This window comes from Chenopodium album, chromosome 1 (assembly GCF_948465745.1).
Source record: "Chenopodium album chromosome 1, dcCheAlbu1.1, whole genome shotgun sequence".
In the NCBI taxonomy this organism is placed as follows: Eukaryota; Viridiplantae; Streptophyta; class Magnoliopsida; order Caryophyllales; family Amaranthaceae; genus Chenopodium; species Chenopodium album.
In genome coordinates this window covers 86,342,527-86,359,289 of record NC_137834.1, presented here as the reverse complement: position 1 = coordinate 86,359,289, position 16,763 = coordinate 86,342,527, and the positions used below count along the sequence as shown (strand labels likewise).

Genomic DNA, 16,763 nt, shown 5'->3' with positions numbered 1-16,763 from the left:
GATAATAGATAAACAGTATTTAGCAACTTTAATTTATGCCAACTTTGGGTTCTTTCATTTCGTGCTATGACATCGTTGGGTTTGATCTTTAGCTCGATCGGGTAATCTCAAGTAGATTTTGGAATTTCATGGATTAAGAGTTGAAAATTTGTTATTAGTACTTCAAGGTTTTTTTGTTTTTTGTTTTTTTTTTTGTTTTTTTTTGTTTTTTGTTTTTTTGTTTTTTGTTTTTTTTTTTTTTTTTGTTTTTTGTTTTTTTTTTTTTTTTTTTTTTAATATATATAGGAATTAGTACTTAAAGTTATCAATGATGTCTCAACTCATTTGTATGGTTAATAGCCTCTATTTTCTCTTATATATACGAATTACTTGCTTCTTCCAAAATTACTTGCGAAGTAATTAAATTCACTTATTAATTACTTTAGAGAGAAAAAAAAATATACTCCGTATTTTGAAAAACTGCTAGTAAGTTGATATTGTTTGTAAGTAGCAATTATAACATTATCCAAACCCCAATAGTTCTTGGCACCTTCAATCTCTTCATTGTAAAGTATTTCACTATATTAGCTCCCTAAAGGATGGATGTAGTGATGTACTTTATTGGTATGAGTTTAAAAAAATTTATGTAAAACAATATTATTTTTTTTAGAATTCTGTAAAACAATTATGAGCAATATTGTAACAACATTGCATGGATAAAAGCATTTAAAAATAAATAAATAAATAAAATGGGGGACTACCTTAGGTAGTGATATGAGATAGAGAGAATAAATAATTGCAAGTTTTAATACAAACATGATCTTTCGATTAAAAAGATAGATAAATAAATGTTCTAATTATTATTAAAGATGCCACTGGGCCGGACCGGTCCTGCCCGGCATGGCCCAACACGAAAAAAACGGCACGACACGGACAAGAAAAAGCGGTGCACGATACGACACTGTGTGTGTGGGCCGTGGGTTGGGCCTTTAATTGGGAGAAGTACGATAAGACCCGACACGACTGGGCCCGGCACAAAAAAAATGCTAAAATCAATGCAATTTAATTTTGCTTTAGCATGCAAGCCTGACACGATGACATGTGGGCCTGGGCTATGCATGGGCCAACCTTTTTGCAAACTTCGGCCTGGCCCGGTAGGACACAAAACTCATGGGCCGAGTTATGGGTCGGGCCTAACTAATCTTAAAACACGTGGGTCTATCACAAGTAGGGGTGCTTATCGAGCGAGTCGATCACGAGCACGAGCCGAGGGGTGCTCGATTCAACTCGAAAACTTTTTACATGTGCTCAACTCGTGCTTGTCAAAGTTTCGAGCAAATAAAACCTGCTCGACTCGTGCTCGTTAAAGTTTCGAGTCGAGTCGAGTAGCTCACAATTGGCTCGTTAAAATTTTAGTCCTTCTATTATTATATGCCTTTATTTATTTTTTGTTCAATTTATATTGCTTTCCTTATTATATATTGATATTATTAAACATTTACTCTTTCTTTTTTTATGATAAAAATTAAGTCTTAATAAGTGTCAAATTTGTTTAAAGATAGTAACTTTGTTTGCAAATTCTGTAGTTATATTATATTATCGAGTTGCTCACAAGCTTATCGAGTCGAGTTAGAGCTTGCTCAACTCGTGCTCGTTAACATCTCGAGTCGAGTCGAATTCGAGTCGAGCTAACTCGAGTTGAGTTTTGACCGAGCATTGACCGAGTCGAATACGAGTTGCTCAACTCAATTAGCACCCCTAATCACAAGGCACGACCCAGAGCCATCTTTAATTAGTTAAGCATGTATCTCCTTCCTTTTTTTTCTACATTTCTCAGAATCTTAGTCGTCTTGACGTCTTCCTTACCAATCTAGAGGCTACCAAGAGTACCAACAACAATCTTTTGACGGGTGGTAACCTTTTTTCATAATAACCAAATGTCACTGAATATGAGTATGTGAATAGCTTTTTTGACAGACAGAGTACCTGAATAGCTTAGTGTAAAAATTAAAATGACACCTAAACAATATTTAAAAATTATCATCATCAAAAAATTTATACGTGGCAAGAGTTACTCGGTCAAGGATTATTTAAGCTGTTCGAACAGGGGTCATTCGAGAGGTTAATCAGTCAGGGATTAATCGGTCAGGGGTTACTCGATCAGAAATAACTCGAATAACCCTTGACCGAATAACTCGAGTAACCCTAGCCACACAGAAAAATCCCTCTTGATATTAAGAAACACATTAATATTAGACCCTAAACCAACAATGATGTTAGTAACTACAATATTATATATCATAAGTGCTTAAAGTTACAGAATGGTATATAAATGGTGCAATTAGTACGTCCGATCCAAACGTTATCACATCTATTGAGAAATGGAAGAAGGGTAAAAGACATATCTAACATCAACTTTTTTCTGACTTATTAATCAACATGAGCGGCTGAGCACACAACAGAATGCGCAACTTGAAGTTGAAAGAAAACTTTTTAGGTGTGATTCTTAACTCCAACATTACAATTCATTCAAGCACTAATAAAATTTCCGTCTTAGCTTAGCTTTCTACCACTTGATATAAGAACAAGCTAAGGCCCCTCATCTCTAGATGCTGCTGCCAATTACCATATAAAGTGAAGTAGTTAGTCATAAAATACTTGCATTGTAGAATACTTAAATTAATTATGACACTTTACAAAAGCTTTTGCCAAAAGATTGCATTATTTTTGCCTATATATATGTACGCAAGTGCATGCATGCTTTATAATTTTGTAGTTAGCAAATTCTCTAACACTTTGCTAACTTAACTTTTTTTCAAGAAAAAAAAGAAAGAAAGAAAGAAACAATGGGGTCTTTGTTTGATCTATTTTTTGTTGCATCAATGCCTATTTTGAAGGTTCTTTTGATCACTGTTAGGCTTGCTTCTTGCAATTAATCGTATCGACATTTTGGGAGAGACGGCTACACATCATCTTAACAAAGTTGTTCATCTTTCTTCTTAAGCATTATTTCTTCCCTCTTCCTCCTTTATATTAACATATGTTAGGTTTTATATAATTTTAGAGTCAAAGTATGTTAAGTTTTAAGTGTTTAACTAATGAAGTCATAGCTCCTTTTCTTTTGTGTTTGCCTAGGTTGTGTTCTTTGTTTTTGGTCCTGCACTAGTTGGTAGCAACTTGGCTAAGACAGTCACCATCAAAACCTTTCTTACTTTGTGAGTAATATTCTCTTCTTGTTCCATAATACTAGTATTTGTTATTTATCGTTTAAACCTTATAAAAAAGATTATATTTAACAAAGATCGGGTGGTTAACAACAGTACTTACGTGTGTGTGCATGCATGCGTGTGCACACACTAGTTACAAATGTATTATAAATTGATGATATTTTTTCGTTTCGTGTATTATGGTAACAGATGGTTTATGCTAGTAAATATCCTCCTTACATTTGTATTGGGATCAGCAATGGGTTGGGTACTTGCTAAGTTTACAAAAGCTCCAAAACACGTCAAAGGACTCATTTTGGCATCTTGTTCCGCTGGTAATTTTCGTTATTTTTCCCATCTCATTGTTGTTCCATTGATCTTTTGGCCTTATTATATACTACGTATAACCTTTCTCAACTATATCAGCTCGATAATAAATGAAATGAAATAATAAAATCAGTTTCTTCAATTCGTATGTTGTTGTTCATTTATGTTAATGAGCTATTATAAAGTATCATTACTCGTACTATGAGGGAGTCGGATTATAATAAAGCCTGCCTGATTTCCCTTAGTAAGCAAAAATAAAGAATAAAAAAAGAAAAAAAGTTAAAGAGTACACAAGAGTTAATTTGAGTTAATTAGCATTGTACTAGTATTTGTTAACGATGCTTCTCCTTTCTTATTTTGATGGTTTAAGCTCATATGTTGCACGATTTTTTTTTTTTTTAATTATTTTTTTTTTTTGTGGGGGGGGGGGGGGAGTGGATGTGTATTCTACTTTATTTAGAAAACATGTATGGAGTAGGTATAATTACATTATTATTATCATTATTATCTGTTTAAAAAAAACTATTCATAACTAGTTTAGAATGGTTGTTTCAAAGAAAAAAAAAAGTTTAGAATGAGAAAATTTTCATAATATGTATAAATGTGTTAATCAATGACGCCAAAAATGACTTGTTTTGATAACAGACAATGAGTTATAGGGTTTTTTTTGCTTTACTTTCCCTATGCAACAAATTGACCATTGTGATATGGAAACTTTTTATTAACATAATTTATAGATTTTTATAGGTTTTAATTTGAGTCTCTTTTTTCTCCACTACGTATATAGTATTATAAATTTGAATATTAAATAATTAATAAGGGTCTGTTCACATTTACTGAATTTAGTTCAAATGAATATTTTATGAGAGAAAGAAATTATTAGGAACTGAACTGAACTGATTGGAGCTGAATTGAACTGAAATTATAATGAAGTGAACAGACCCTTAATTGCTATTTAAAAATGACAATTGATGATGGCATTCAAAATCTTTGTCATTATACGTATATATTCAATTTTGAAATAAAAATAATTGTTAGCATTGGAGTATGCATCAGTGCATCACTTACAAAGTCTCAAAAAGCAAGTTTATTTCATTCTACTTACGACCATCTAGTCATATTACTTTAATTTCCCATGAGAAAACATGTGGTATACTATTTTACTTTTTATTTGCTCCATTGAACATACATAGGAATTAGGAAGTACAAAGTACTAAAAGTTGTGTCAAACTTTATAGAAGGAGAAATTATTAGTATTTCCTACCCACATATTCTTATGATTCTACTCCTAGATTAGCTAATAAGCTTTTATTTTCTTAGAACAAATTTGTCTTTAAGTTTAACAATTGCATACATAAGATCTTCTGTTTATTTTTATTTGACATGTTTATTTAAACATGTTTGCTGATTAACAATTAGTATTATATACACAATTAGAATATAATATATACAACAACGTAAGTTTTTACACAATATTGTAACATATATTAACTTATTTGTAAAATTAAAACGTGTTAATTAAAAAGAAATGAAAGGAAACTTCTTTGCATATAGATTTTGGCCTAGTTTTCAAAATGACAATTAACCAAAATTAAGTTTTTAACTATTTACTATTTTTACAGTACTACCTTTGCCACCGGACCCACAACCTTGTTGTGGCCACGGCTTCTTTCACCCTGTCCCCCACTGTCTTGTTAGTCCATTAGCTGTAATTACCAATTAGTAGCCACATTCTCTTAATTTAATTGTGAGTTGATTATAATTATTGTTGCTAATGACCCTAATCCTTAGCTCAACATTGACTAATAAAATCCATTATTCAAAAGCTATATGCAAGTATGCAACTCTTTTTTTTTTTTTTTTTTGGTTAGTAAAGAGAAAGTTCTACTAGATGAGAATATTGGGACTAGGGCTGTTCATCGGTCTATGACCGAATCGGACCGAAGGCCAAAAAATTGAATTTAAAGAACCAAAGACCGGACCGATTAAGTTAGGATTGGACCCGGACCGATTTTAGATTTTTTATAAAAAAAATTTGTATGTTTAGTATAAAAAGGCTCGTATGGCTAAAGTGTTCAAGCTTGGTAGGATAATCTTAATCATTATTAAACATTTTATGTATAACTCTAAAGAAAAAAACCGGTCCTGTCCAAGACCGGTACGTTTTTATAGGGTTTTGGGCCGGACCGGACCGAAGACCGAAAAAACCAATTTCTCGTGCCGATGACAAAATTGATTAATTTGGTCCGGTCCGGACCAAACTTTGAACAAAACATATAATCATACATAGCTAGATTTACTATAAGTGGTTCACTAAGGCTCCGCCCCTGTTACTAACAATGTGTTAGGTACGCCTACAAACAATGAGAGATTAATAGTAACTAAAGAGTTAATATAGTACTCACATAAGCCCAAATAAAGGCCAAAACTAAAAACTTAACCAACATGGATTAACAAATATTGTAAGTAAGCATTTTAAGGCACAATGACGATGAGAAAATATATCCTTTTCATGTGCATCCGATGCATTAGATCGATCACATGCTTAATTCCATGCCATATCATGTTGTTAATATTCGTATTGGATTTTGTTGTACGAATAAATGCTATTGAAATAATGTTGTGCATTACGCAAGCAATTTTAGAGGAAGTTTCATGCAACTAAATTTTACTGTCGATTGTGGTGGAAACAGGAAATCTAGGGAATATGCCTATCATCATCCTACCTGCGATGTGCAAAGAGAAAGGCAGTCCTTTTGGAGCACCCGATGTTTGCGAGCGCTATGGTCTAGCCTATGCTTCACTTTCAATGGCGGTAATTTGCTACTTTTAGCTTCTATGTTATTCCTTCCATTTCTAAAAACTACTACAAACTATAACGACTTATTATGAAATACAGGGAGTATAAGTGTGAAATGAAAAACAAACAAATTTACGTATCAGATACAAGAATTTTCATGTGGTTTATTTGAATCATGTAAAGTTCATATGAAACATTGTAGGTTACAAGTCATTCAAATTGTGTCACATACATATCTGATGTCTAGTATCGATGGACTTGTTATGATAAACTACTAATCAATATTTGGCGTGTTAGTAATGGCTTGGGTTAAGCTCATTGTGTATAATTTTCACAAAATTTCAGATTGGAACCGTATACTTTTGGCTATATGCCTACAACATAGTTCGAATCACTTCGAAAGAGGCCATAGCAAGTGCAGGTGTAATTGATGAAACGTTGGTGAATGTACAACCACAAGGAGAACCACCCTTACATTCTTCAGATGATTACGCTCTTGAAGATCCAGGCCTTTCCAACTCTTCTAAATCAATGGTGATATTAAGTTAAATTTTTATGTACAATTAACATATGTTTTTAATCTCCGTGCCAAATTTGTGTGAGAAATTAATATAAGACGAATTTGTGTTAACAGGTTAAATCATCTTCAAGAGTAAAGCAATGTTTAAGAATTATCTCCAAAGAGTTCAACCTTAAGGCAATTTTAGCACCTTCTACTATTGGAGCGGTATCAACGTCAAACAACAACCATTTATTGAAAAATATATACTACGTATATATTATTTCCTATTGAATATACTGAAGGAACTAATCCTTTTTTAAATTTATCCCTTATTATTTTGATGTAGATGGTTGGATTTTTTATTGGGACGATTGCTCCACTTCGTAAGCTGCTCATGGACAATACTCTTCATGTTGTTGGGGACACAAGTTTCATGATTGGGTATGTAATAAGCTATATAATAATAACTCATCCTGGATTCTTTAATAATCGCTACAATTTGACTTTCACATTGCTACTTTAAGCAGTGGTTAAAGACGAGGAAGTTCCAATTTCTCACAGTTATGGAATTTTCGTAAATAAACCAACAACTTTATTCAATTGTGGAGCTCACAATAATGAAAAAGTTGTTGATTATTCACAAAAATGCTAAACAAATTTCGTTTCTCAATATGAGAATCAGGGAATTTCCCGTCAAAGACTAATCTACTTCCTAGTCATTAGCTTAGCATAATTCCTACAGTTAAGTTCTAACTGTATGTCTTTTTAATTATGTTGCAATCGTCACAGAGATGCAGCCATCCCTTGTTCAATTTTGATACTCGGCGCCAACCTCCTGAGAGGTACTAATACTTGCACATCTCTTTTGCTTCACCACTCCACATTCTAACTTTGCTAGTAATAAGTTTTTGATAATAAAGAAATGGGTTTCTTTATTTATCAGGTTTAAAGGGATCAGGAATTCGAGTTACAACAATTGTGGGAATAATAGCAGTTCGGTACATATTCCTACCCTTGTTGGGCATTCTTGTTGTTAAAGGCGCTGTTCTTGCTGGGTTTGTGCAATCACATGATATATTCCTTCAGTTTGTTCTTCTGCTTCAGTTTGCCCTTCCTCCAGCAGTTAGCATCAGTATGTATCCTACAGTATCATAATCATCCTACCAAACTATTCTGTGATTTAATTATTACAGAATCAACTTATACAACATGATTATGATTAGTTTATGTTAGTTTTCAGCATTTTTTTGATTCAGTAACTAATGAATGATTTTGATGCTGATAACAGGTACAGTGACAGAGCTGTTTGGAGCAGGGCAGAATGAATGTTCAGTTATCATGCTATGGACTAATGTTTTGGCTCCGATAACACTCACTCTTTGGTGCACATTCTTCCTCTGGCTACTGGCTTAACAAGGCCGAACGATTCTTAGAACCAAATCTTTCTCATTAGACAACATCAGTGATCAGTGAAGGGCTAACAATGGGATTATGCAGACATGAAGACGTTGTCTTCAGAAATACGTCGTTTGTACTAGTACAGTAGGCAATTTATCTTTAGAAGATCAGATTTATTAGAATATAGATAGGAATTTGAAGAGAACTCCAGGTCTCCTGCAAACATTCTGGTTTTTACTTCACTATTTTGATGTAATTCCTTCTTAAGTCCAGTTGATCTAGTTTAACTGTCTCGCTAGGAAAAACTTTAAAATCTCATTTCAAGTTGTTAAAAATGTTGTCTTAACACTATTCCCATTTCAAGTTCCATCTGTTCCCAAAAATTCTTCCCAATTGAAATCTTAACACTATTCATAAGGTGAAAGAATTTTAAAGTTAGTTTGAATATATAAATTATAACATATTCATGTTAGAGCTTATTTGATTCGTTAGATCTTGATGAGTAGTTTATTAATACTCGGTATTTAATTATTTGATTCGTCTCATCAATGAATATATAGATTATAAATATTCAATCATTTGATTTGTTTCAATGAGTAGATTCTTAACATATTAACTTATGATTCAAGCACTAACAAATTTGCCATCTGACCGTTCTTCCACTTGATATAAGAACAAGGCCCCTCAATAGATGTTTCCAATTGCCATATAAAGTAGTTATAAAATACTTTTAGTGTATACTTAAATATCCCATTACCAATAGCTTTTGCCAAAAGACTAAACTGTTTTGCTTCTATTACCTATATTATTATTATTGCAAGCAAGTGCATGCTTTACTAATAATTTTGTAGTTACCAAGAGTTAGAAAAGAGATATTCTAACACTTAGCTAATAACAAGTTTTTTTTGGAAAAAAAAAAAAATAAAAATATATGAGGTCTTTGTTTGATCTGTTTATTGTTGCTTCAATGCCTATTTTGAAGGTTCTTTTGATCACTGCCTTAGGCTCAATTCTTGCCATTAATCGTATCGACATCTTGGGAAAGACGGCCACACATCATCTGAACAAAGTTGTTCATCTTTCTTCTAAAGCATTTCTACCCTCTTCCTCCTTTATATATGTATATGTTAGGTTTTAGAGATGAACTCATAGCTTGTTTTCTTTTGTGTTTGCTTATAGCTTGTGTTTTTTGTTTTTGGCCCTGCACTAGTTGGTAGCAACTTGGCTAAGACAGTAACCATAAAAAGCTTTCTTACTTTGTGAGTTATTTTCTCTTCTTGTTCCACAATTTTTCCTATTTCTCCTTTACATCTATACAAGATTATTTTTGAACGGAGAGAGCTATCGATTAACAGCAGTACTTACATGTGCATGTTGTGATTATTTTTTTCGTTCCGTGTTATATGCATGGTAACAGATGGTTCATGGTAGTAAACATCTTGCTTACATTTCTATTGGGGTCAGCAATGGGTTGGGTACTTGCTAAATTAACGAAAGCTCCAAAGTACATCAAAGGCCTCATTTTGGCATCTTGTTCTGCTGGTAATTTTTAAAATTCATCCCATCTCTTTACTTTTATTTATGAAATACTAGTAATTTTGGCATCTAATTTTACTGTAAAACCAGGAAATCTAGGGAATACCATCATCATTCTCCCTGCAATGTGCAAAGAGAAAGGTAGTCCATTTGGAGCACCTGATGTTTGTGAGCGCTATGGTCTAGCTTATGCTTCACTTTCAATGGCGGTAAATGACTACATCATCTAGCTTCTTTCACCTTCTACCATATTCCTAAGTCATAGTGAATGCTCTCCTTCAATTTTGGAGTATCTTAATTTAATCCAAAATTATTGCTATTGTTATATGTATTTATTCAACTCTACATATCACTACTCCTGTTTATTTAAACTATTGCAACTAATAGAACAAAGGGAGTACATAAGACAAATACAAACTATTGCAACTAATGGAAAAGAGAGTATATATAAACTGATACAAAATAAGAAAAACAAAATTATAAACAAAATTAATAGAAATACTAAACAATACTATAACTGTTAGTTGATAAGCAAATTAACAAGCTCAATTCTAATTAATTTTCTCAAAATTCCAGATTGGAACCGTATACTTCTGGCTATATACTTACAACATAGTTCGGATCTCTTCGAAGGAGGCAACACCGAGCACAGGTGTAACTGATGAAACATTAGTGAATGTACAACCCCAAGAAGAACCACCCTTGCATTCTTCAGATAACTATGCTCTTGAAGATCCACCTCTCTCAAACTCTTCTAAATCAATGGTAAGATTCAGATGATAATTTTTTTTTTCCTTTCCTTCATTCAAATTTTACATACATAGTTTTTCGTATACATTCAACATATGTTTTTAATCTCTTGGTGAATTCGTGTTGAAAGTTAATTATAAGACGGGTTTATGTTAACAGGTTAAATTGTCTTCCAGGATAAAGCATTGCTTAAGAATTATCTCCAAAGAGTTCAACCTTAAGGCAGTCTTGGCACCTTCAACTATTGGAGTGGTAATTTCATCAAATAATAACCATTTCTGTAAGATAATTTATATCCTAATAAATATAATACTGAGAAACTATCCCTATCTATTCCCTTTATTTTGTTTTAGATGGTTGGATTTTTTATTGGGACGATTTCTCCGCTTCGTAAACTGCTCATGGATAATACTCTTCATGTTGTTGGAGACACAAGTTTCATGATTGGGTATGTAATAACTAATAAGCTATGAATTCTCATTTCATCAGTCTATAAAATAAAACACATCCTCAATTCTTTGATAATCGCTAAAGTTTGACTTCGACATTGCAACTTCAGCCATTGGTTACAGACTAATTTGACTTTCAGATTGGCTTGGCATAGTTTTTACAATTAAGCTTTATCAGTATCTAGAACTGTAAACTCAATCTTTTCAATTATTTTGTAATCGACTCACAGAGATGCAGCCATCCCCTGTAAAACCTTGATACTCGGCGCAAACCTACAGAGAGGTACTCATTACTTAAACATCTCTTTTGCTTGACTGCTGCATATTTTAGGTTGCTGGTAAGTTTTTGACGAAATTTAAATTTTCAGGTTTAAGGGGATCAGGAATTCAAGTTGCAACAATTATGGGAATAGTGGCAGTTCGATATCTATTTCTTCCTCTGCTGGGTGCTCTTATTGTTAAGGGTGCTGTTCTAGCTGGGTTTGTGCAATCGCACGATATATTCTTTCAGTTTGTTCTTCTGCTTCAGTACACCATGCCTCCAGCAGCTAGCATCAGTATGTATTAGTGCCATCATTAATTATTCATTATCCAACCAAACTGCCCTTTGGAGTTAATTAGTACAAATTCCATCAATACAACAAAATTGTGATGGTCTATGTTAGTTTTCAGCATTTCTTTTTTCTTGTTCATGTAGTTTATTTTTCGGTATCTAATGAATAATTTTGATTTGATGCTCATAACAGGTACAGTGACAGAGCTGTTTAAAGCAGGGCAGAATGAGTGTTCAGTTATCATGCTTTGGACTAATATTTTGGCTCCGATAACACTCACTCTTTGGTGCACATTCTTCCTCTGGCATCTGGCTTAACGACGTTGAACGTTTCTTAGAACCAAATCTTTCTCACAAGACAACATTAGTGACTGGCTAACAATGGGATTATGTAGACATGAAGACATCATCTTCGGTTTTACGCTGTATGTACTAGTACGGTAAGCAATTTTTCTTAGAAAATGGGGATCAGATTTATCAGAATATATATAGAAATTTGAAGAAACATTTTGGTTTTACTTCACTATTTTGATGGTTTCTTGCAAATAATTTGGTTTTATTTCACTATTTTGATGTAATTCCTTTATAAGTATTCCCTTTGTATTCAACTGAAAATTTTAAGACCATAAAATGGAAATTACAATCATTTTGTTAAAAAATTAATCCTTGCAACTTATTCACATTTTAACCAGTTATAATATGTAGATGTCATTTGGTATTTAGTACTACTGAAATTCGATAACATTTGTGCACATATATTAAAAAAAAAAATTAAAAAAAAAAAATTCTTGACAGGAGTAAACAACACATAATAATGGCTTTAGCACAAATTAATGATACAATTATGGCATAATTCTAAAGGGCTGAAGATTACAACATCAGGGACATTTTTTGGCGTGTAATGTAATGTGTATATACAGCACAATCAAAGGACTTAAAGAATTTTTAATTGGAGTTTGGCATGGCCAACCCTTTCTTTGTGCCTTTCAAACAAGTCTTGAAGCGCCTCAACGTACTGGCTATGAATTTCCGAAATCTACCAAAATGTGGAAGAAATATCTGTTAAAAAAGGGTGAAATCCACAAAGGAAATCCACATTTTTATAGCCAATCGCTTAGGACCAGGCACGTAAAAGGGACCGGAATGAGGAATCTAAGGAAGATCTATTACAGAACTCAGGCTATTGACCATTACTATAGCACCAAGTATTACTCGTACTTATGAGTGACTACATTAGTTCATTGCTTTGTATTACTGTTATTTGGATTCAACATGTGTGATTGTGTGGGAATTGCAAGCTAAAATTCAATATCAATCCAATGTGTTACCTAGCAAAGAGAGATTTCTTGTTGGGGGGGGGGGGGACGTTTTTATAACGGCGGCAGTGAACAAAAGTAATTTAAAAAAAAAAAAAAAGACATTGATGATTTTGGAACGCAATAGAACCCATACCTCTTCTGCAGTGGGCTGTGGATTTTGCTTAACATCTATTGGTCGACCAATCACCACATGCATTGGAACCCGATAAGGTAGAGGAGAACTGCAAGCACAATTAAAACTTGATTATGAGAAAGCAGAGGAAAATATTACACAGTGACAGATCTGGATATCAGCCAAATGTCCACAAGAAGATATTAAGCAATAAACAACATAATAATTCGTCATAGCTAGATCCCTCCTCAAAAATATAGACGTATCAGATTCTCAACTAAGGCCTTGTACTTTCCATTATCCTTACACCATTCCTAATTATAGTTCTCCTTTTGCACAGTTATCAAGATTGAATTCTGGCTGATACTTAACCATCCCTAACCATCAACATTGTCACATAATCCAGAAAGAAGCTGATCTAATTCTTTGTTTCATATCCCCAAAACATTATAGCTTTTGGGATTCTAGTAGAGCATTTTCCAGAGCTGTTATCCCAAATTCAAAACATGCTACTATGCTAAATTGCTAGTCTGCAATTCTGCAAGTGATACTATCCCAGGTCAACTAGCATAACTCTTAACAAACTTATATCTGTTCCACATCACTTATTTGGACTTTGTCATTCTCCGCTGTCACTAAAAGAAGCAAACAACATTTGACTTAAACTTGGGGATGTAAGTCCCCCTAATCCCTCTTTCATCATCGAGAATGCTGGGAAGTATAGATAATAGGATGTTGGTTTCCCACATAGAATTTCCTTCTATAGCTACAAAAGCAACCAACGACACTTGCAGAAATTGTGAATCTGCAATGGAAGGAGACAAAGAAGTGCCACCCTGAACCACTTATAATTCCCTTTTGGAGCCCAGATAAGGGCCATTGACCAGAGAATTTTATCAACGAATACATAAATTTTCCATTAAACTAAGAAAATAAACAAAATTTAGAACTTACCCAAAAAGTCCCCAGAAAAATATAGGGGTGAATCTTATAGCTCTGGAGAATTGCAAGAACAATTCTCCACTGGGCTTCCACCATTTATAGGCTTGTGACTGCGAAAAAATGTAGACAAATAGACAATACATTACTACTTTATAACTCATTATAGACCATAAAATAATGTTCTTTCTTGTAAAACTTCAGCTGTAAATTTTAGCAGAGTACACAGTTAGTGAACAACACAGCACCTGACCAAAGCTGAAAACTGGAACCACTGGGGTGCCCATTTCCAAAGCTAGGCGAACAAATCCTTTCCTGTTCTTAAGAAAAATGACCTGAAACAACGAAAGTAGCCAAAGCTAAGCAATCACTAAAATCTAGCTAGCAACGATTGAGCCGGAAATGAAAAGGAGCAATACGAAGCTCATCAAGTTACTATAAGGAGAGAGTCCTCCTCCAATAGAATTTGGGCATGACAAGCAGACAACCACATAATACGTGGCATGCAGAACAATACCTCAGAGCCATGTTCCATATGAAATGTCTCTTGTACTCCACCAGGCACTATAATGCAACTATAATCTGAAGACAGGCAAGCTTTAAAATTCTTTCTAGTTGCCGGAGATAGGCCCAACCATGTCCATATATGCCTCAAAAATGGAGTGTAGAAAACCTACAAAATAGAACGAGATAAGACGCTGAAAAAAAAAAAAGGCACAAGAAGGTGACAAAGTCAGAGGTGGAGGACTTACAGCAGAACTAGCAAGGACCTTAATCTTTGAGAAAGGCATAAAACCCGTGAGATCAGCAAGCGCAACAACACCAATCGGCAAAACCGAGTGTGGCTCATAGCCAAAAACTGCATATAGCATACGACATGACATTAAATTTGATGCCTTAAAAGGGCGAACTTTGTTGCACAAGCAATTGAACTCGGTCCAACAATACACAGCAAACAATGTGTCATAACAACCATAATCATTGAAAGTCAAACTTTCTCTTTTCAATATGAAATCCAATATCTATGCCATGCTTTTTAATACTACAAAATAACCTTGATTCTCAACATTTACAACAACTGAAAACAAAATAGGACATACAATTCCTAACTCCCTTAACAACTAGTATATCACACATTTTTCGATACACGAATTTCCTCAATTAAACTATACTGATTAAATCCAAAATTAGTAAAACTTGACAAAATTGGAAATATTATCTCTATGCAAAAAATATTAAAACATATCTCATACAAATTCCATTTATTACATACAATTAATTATAAATTTTCAAGCAAAGTATGTTTTACTGCTTATTAATTAGCTCAAATAATGAGATAATAACATAAAAATGAAGTTACCATAAGCTCGATTTCGATCAAAGGCATTATAATCTTCGACATGAAGTGTAATCGGAAAATAACCACAAGCATGTTTACATATAAACCTGCAAAATGACCAAAAATTCATCAAATTCCACAAAATTCAAGCTCAAAATCTTAAATCTCAAATCGAAGCAAAAATCAACAATTTACCTAGCTAATTTCCGCCCAAATTTGTCCTTCTCATTGATCGGAATAAAAATTAATATCAACAACACACAGAAAACCCTAAAAATTCACAAAAACAAACACATAATCAATCCTAAATCAACTTCAAATTAAAAAAAAAATAAATAAAAAATAAAAAATGAAGATAAGAGTAGAATACAAACGTTAAGGCTTTAGAAAGAGAGAGAAAGAGGAAAGAAGATAAAACAATGGCGACATTGAAATGAATAGCACCAAGCCAAATTGCGACGGCGAGAAACGTGTGAAACGTGGAGTCGCTTTTTCCGGTGAACGTCGTAATTTCCGACGAAGTAGATGAGGTGAGTGGTTTCTCTCTCTTCGTTTCTGACACCTCCATTATTACTCTCTTACTTGCAGAGTACAACTTTGATTTCTCTCTCTAAAAAATTGAATTGAATTAAATATAATTTATAAAATATTGAAAAGAAAAAAGGGTTGAACTTTTTTGGAAAAAATTGATTGAAAAATGTAGATGTAGAAAGTTCTAGGGAAGTGAAAATGAAAGAGGAAAGATAGATGTTTGTTTGTATTTATAGCGTTTGATGAGACGCAAACTAGTTTAGAATTTTATTCACGATCGATTCATGGATATGCCACGTTTTTGTTTTATTTGGATTTTGTTATACGTGACGTCTTTGCTCATTTGAAACACATTAAAAATAAAATAAAGCCTACGATTGCTTCTAAGTGTTTTATTGGATTAATCTGACTCAACCTAGCAAGGTGGGTTTCTTAAGAGATGAGGAGGATATGAAGAAAATAAGAAACCAACTAGTTGAATGTTGGTAGCTATGGGTGAAAGTTCGGTTTTCGGTTTAGTTTTTTACCCAAATCGAAATCGAACCATCACATTTTGGTTTCTTGATTTTGCAAACCACACCGCACCACTTTAGCTTTGAAACCGAACCAAACCAAACCACCTAAATTTCGGTTTTCTTAAAAAAAAAAAAAAAAAACCAAACCGCACCGAACTTTCACCCCTATTGGTAGCTGGTATAGTAGCATTGGGACTGCATTTGTAAGGAAAGATTGTGTGTTGATTTCCTGAATAATAATTGAGAAGGGATTGGAATCTAATCACTTAAAACCGAGTATCGAATTCGAGGTAGTCTGAAAAAAAGAAAGTAAGGAACTCCACCCTTAACTCCTTAAATACTTAACTATATGTTAAGGTATATACCCTATATGATTCTTCTGAGATTATATCTAACGAGCTAGTGAGCTACAAAAAGACCATACCTTGCACAAACTATCTTTACTCAACATAGCAAGATACGGAGTAGGTTTCTTAAGAAGTTAAGAGGAGAAACTAACCCTTAAAGT

The 16,763-nt window shown here is 33.4% G+C and overlaps 2 protein-coding genes and 1 pseudogene across 3 annotated transcripts; 2 read left to right on the top strand and 1 right to left on the bottom strand.

Annotated features, from left to right (window-relative positions):
- Positions 1-2,825: 2,825 nt before the first annotated feature.
- Positions 2,826-8,512, top strand: LOC145624572 (protein PIN-LIKES 3-like; annotated as a pseudogene). The gene is made up of 10 exons (XR_014110450.1): positions 2,826-2,961; positions 3,115-3,194; positions 3,396-3,520; positions 6,206-6,327; positions 6,658-6,846; positions 6,947-7,039; positions 7,161-7,255; positions 7,604-7,656; positions 7,758-7,946; positions 8,103-8,512. The product of XR_014110450.1 is annotated as a protein PIN-LIKES 3-like (transcript).
- Positions 8,513-9,143: 631 nt separating this feature from the next.
- On the top strand, positions 9,144-12,235 carry LOC145560260 (protein PIN-LIKES 3-like). The gene is made up of 10 exons (XM_081621520.1): positions 9,144-9,281; positions 9,392-9,471; positions 9,630-9,754; positions 9,839-9,957; positions 10,325-10,513; positions 10,658-10,750; positions 10,852-10,946; positions 11,178-11,230; positions 11,316-11,504; positions 11,694-12,235. Exons 1-10 carry the CDS (start codon positions 9,144-9,146, stop codon positions 11,816-11,818), a joined length of 1,206 nt encoding a protein of 401 aa, XP_081477646.1. The 3' UTR covers positions 11,819-12,235.
- A 27-nt stretch (positions 12,236-12,262) lies between these two features.
- Positions 12,263-15,955, bottom strand: LOC145560271 (diacylglycerol O-acyltransferase 2-like). Its single transcript, XM_081621532.1, has 9 exons — positions 15,584-15,955; positions 15,405-15,479; positions 15,231-15,316; positions 14,623-14,729; positions 14,388-14,543; positions 14,119-14,205; positions 13,886-13,983; positions 12,953-13,040; positions 12,263-12,536 (listed from the first exon to the last, which is right to left on the bottom strand). The coding sequence occupies exons 1-9, from the start codon at positions 15,775-15,777 to the stop codon at positions 12,435-12,437; spliced, it is 993 nt and encodes a 330-aa protein (XP_081477658.1). The 5' UTR covers positions 15,778-15,955; the 3' UTR covers positions 12,263-12,434.
- Between the last annotated feature and the right edge of the window lie 808 nt (positions 15,956-16,763).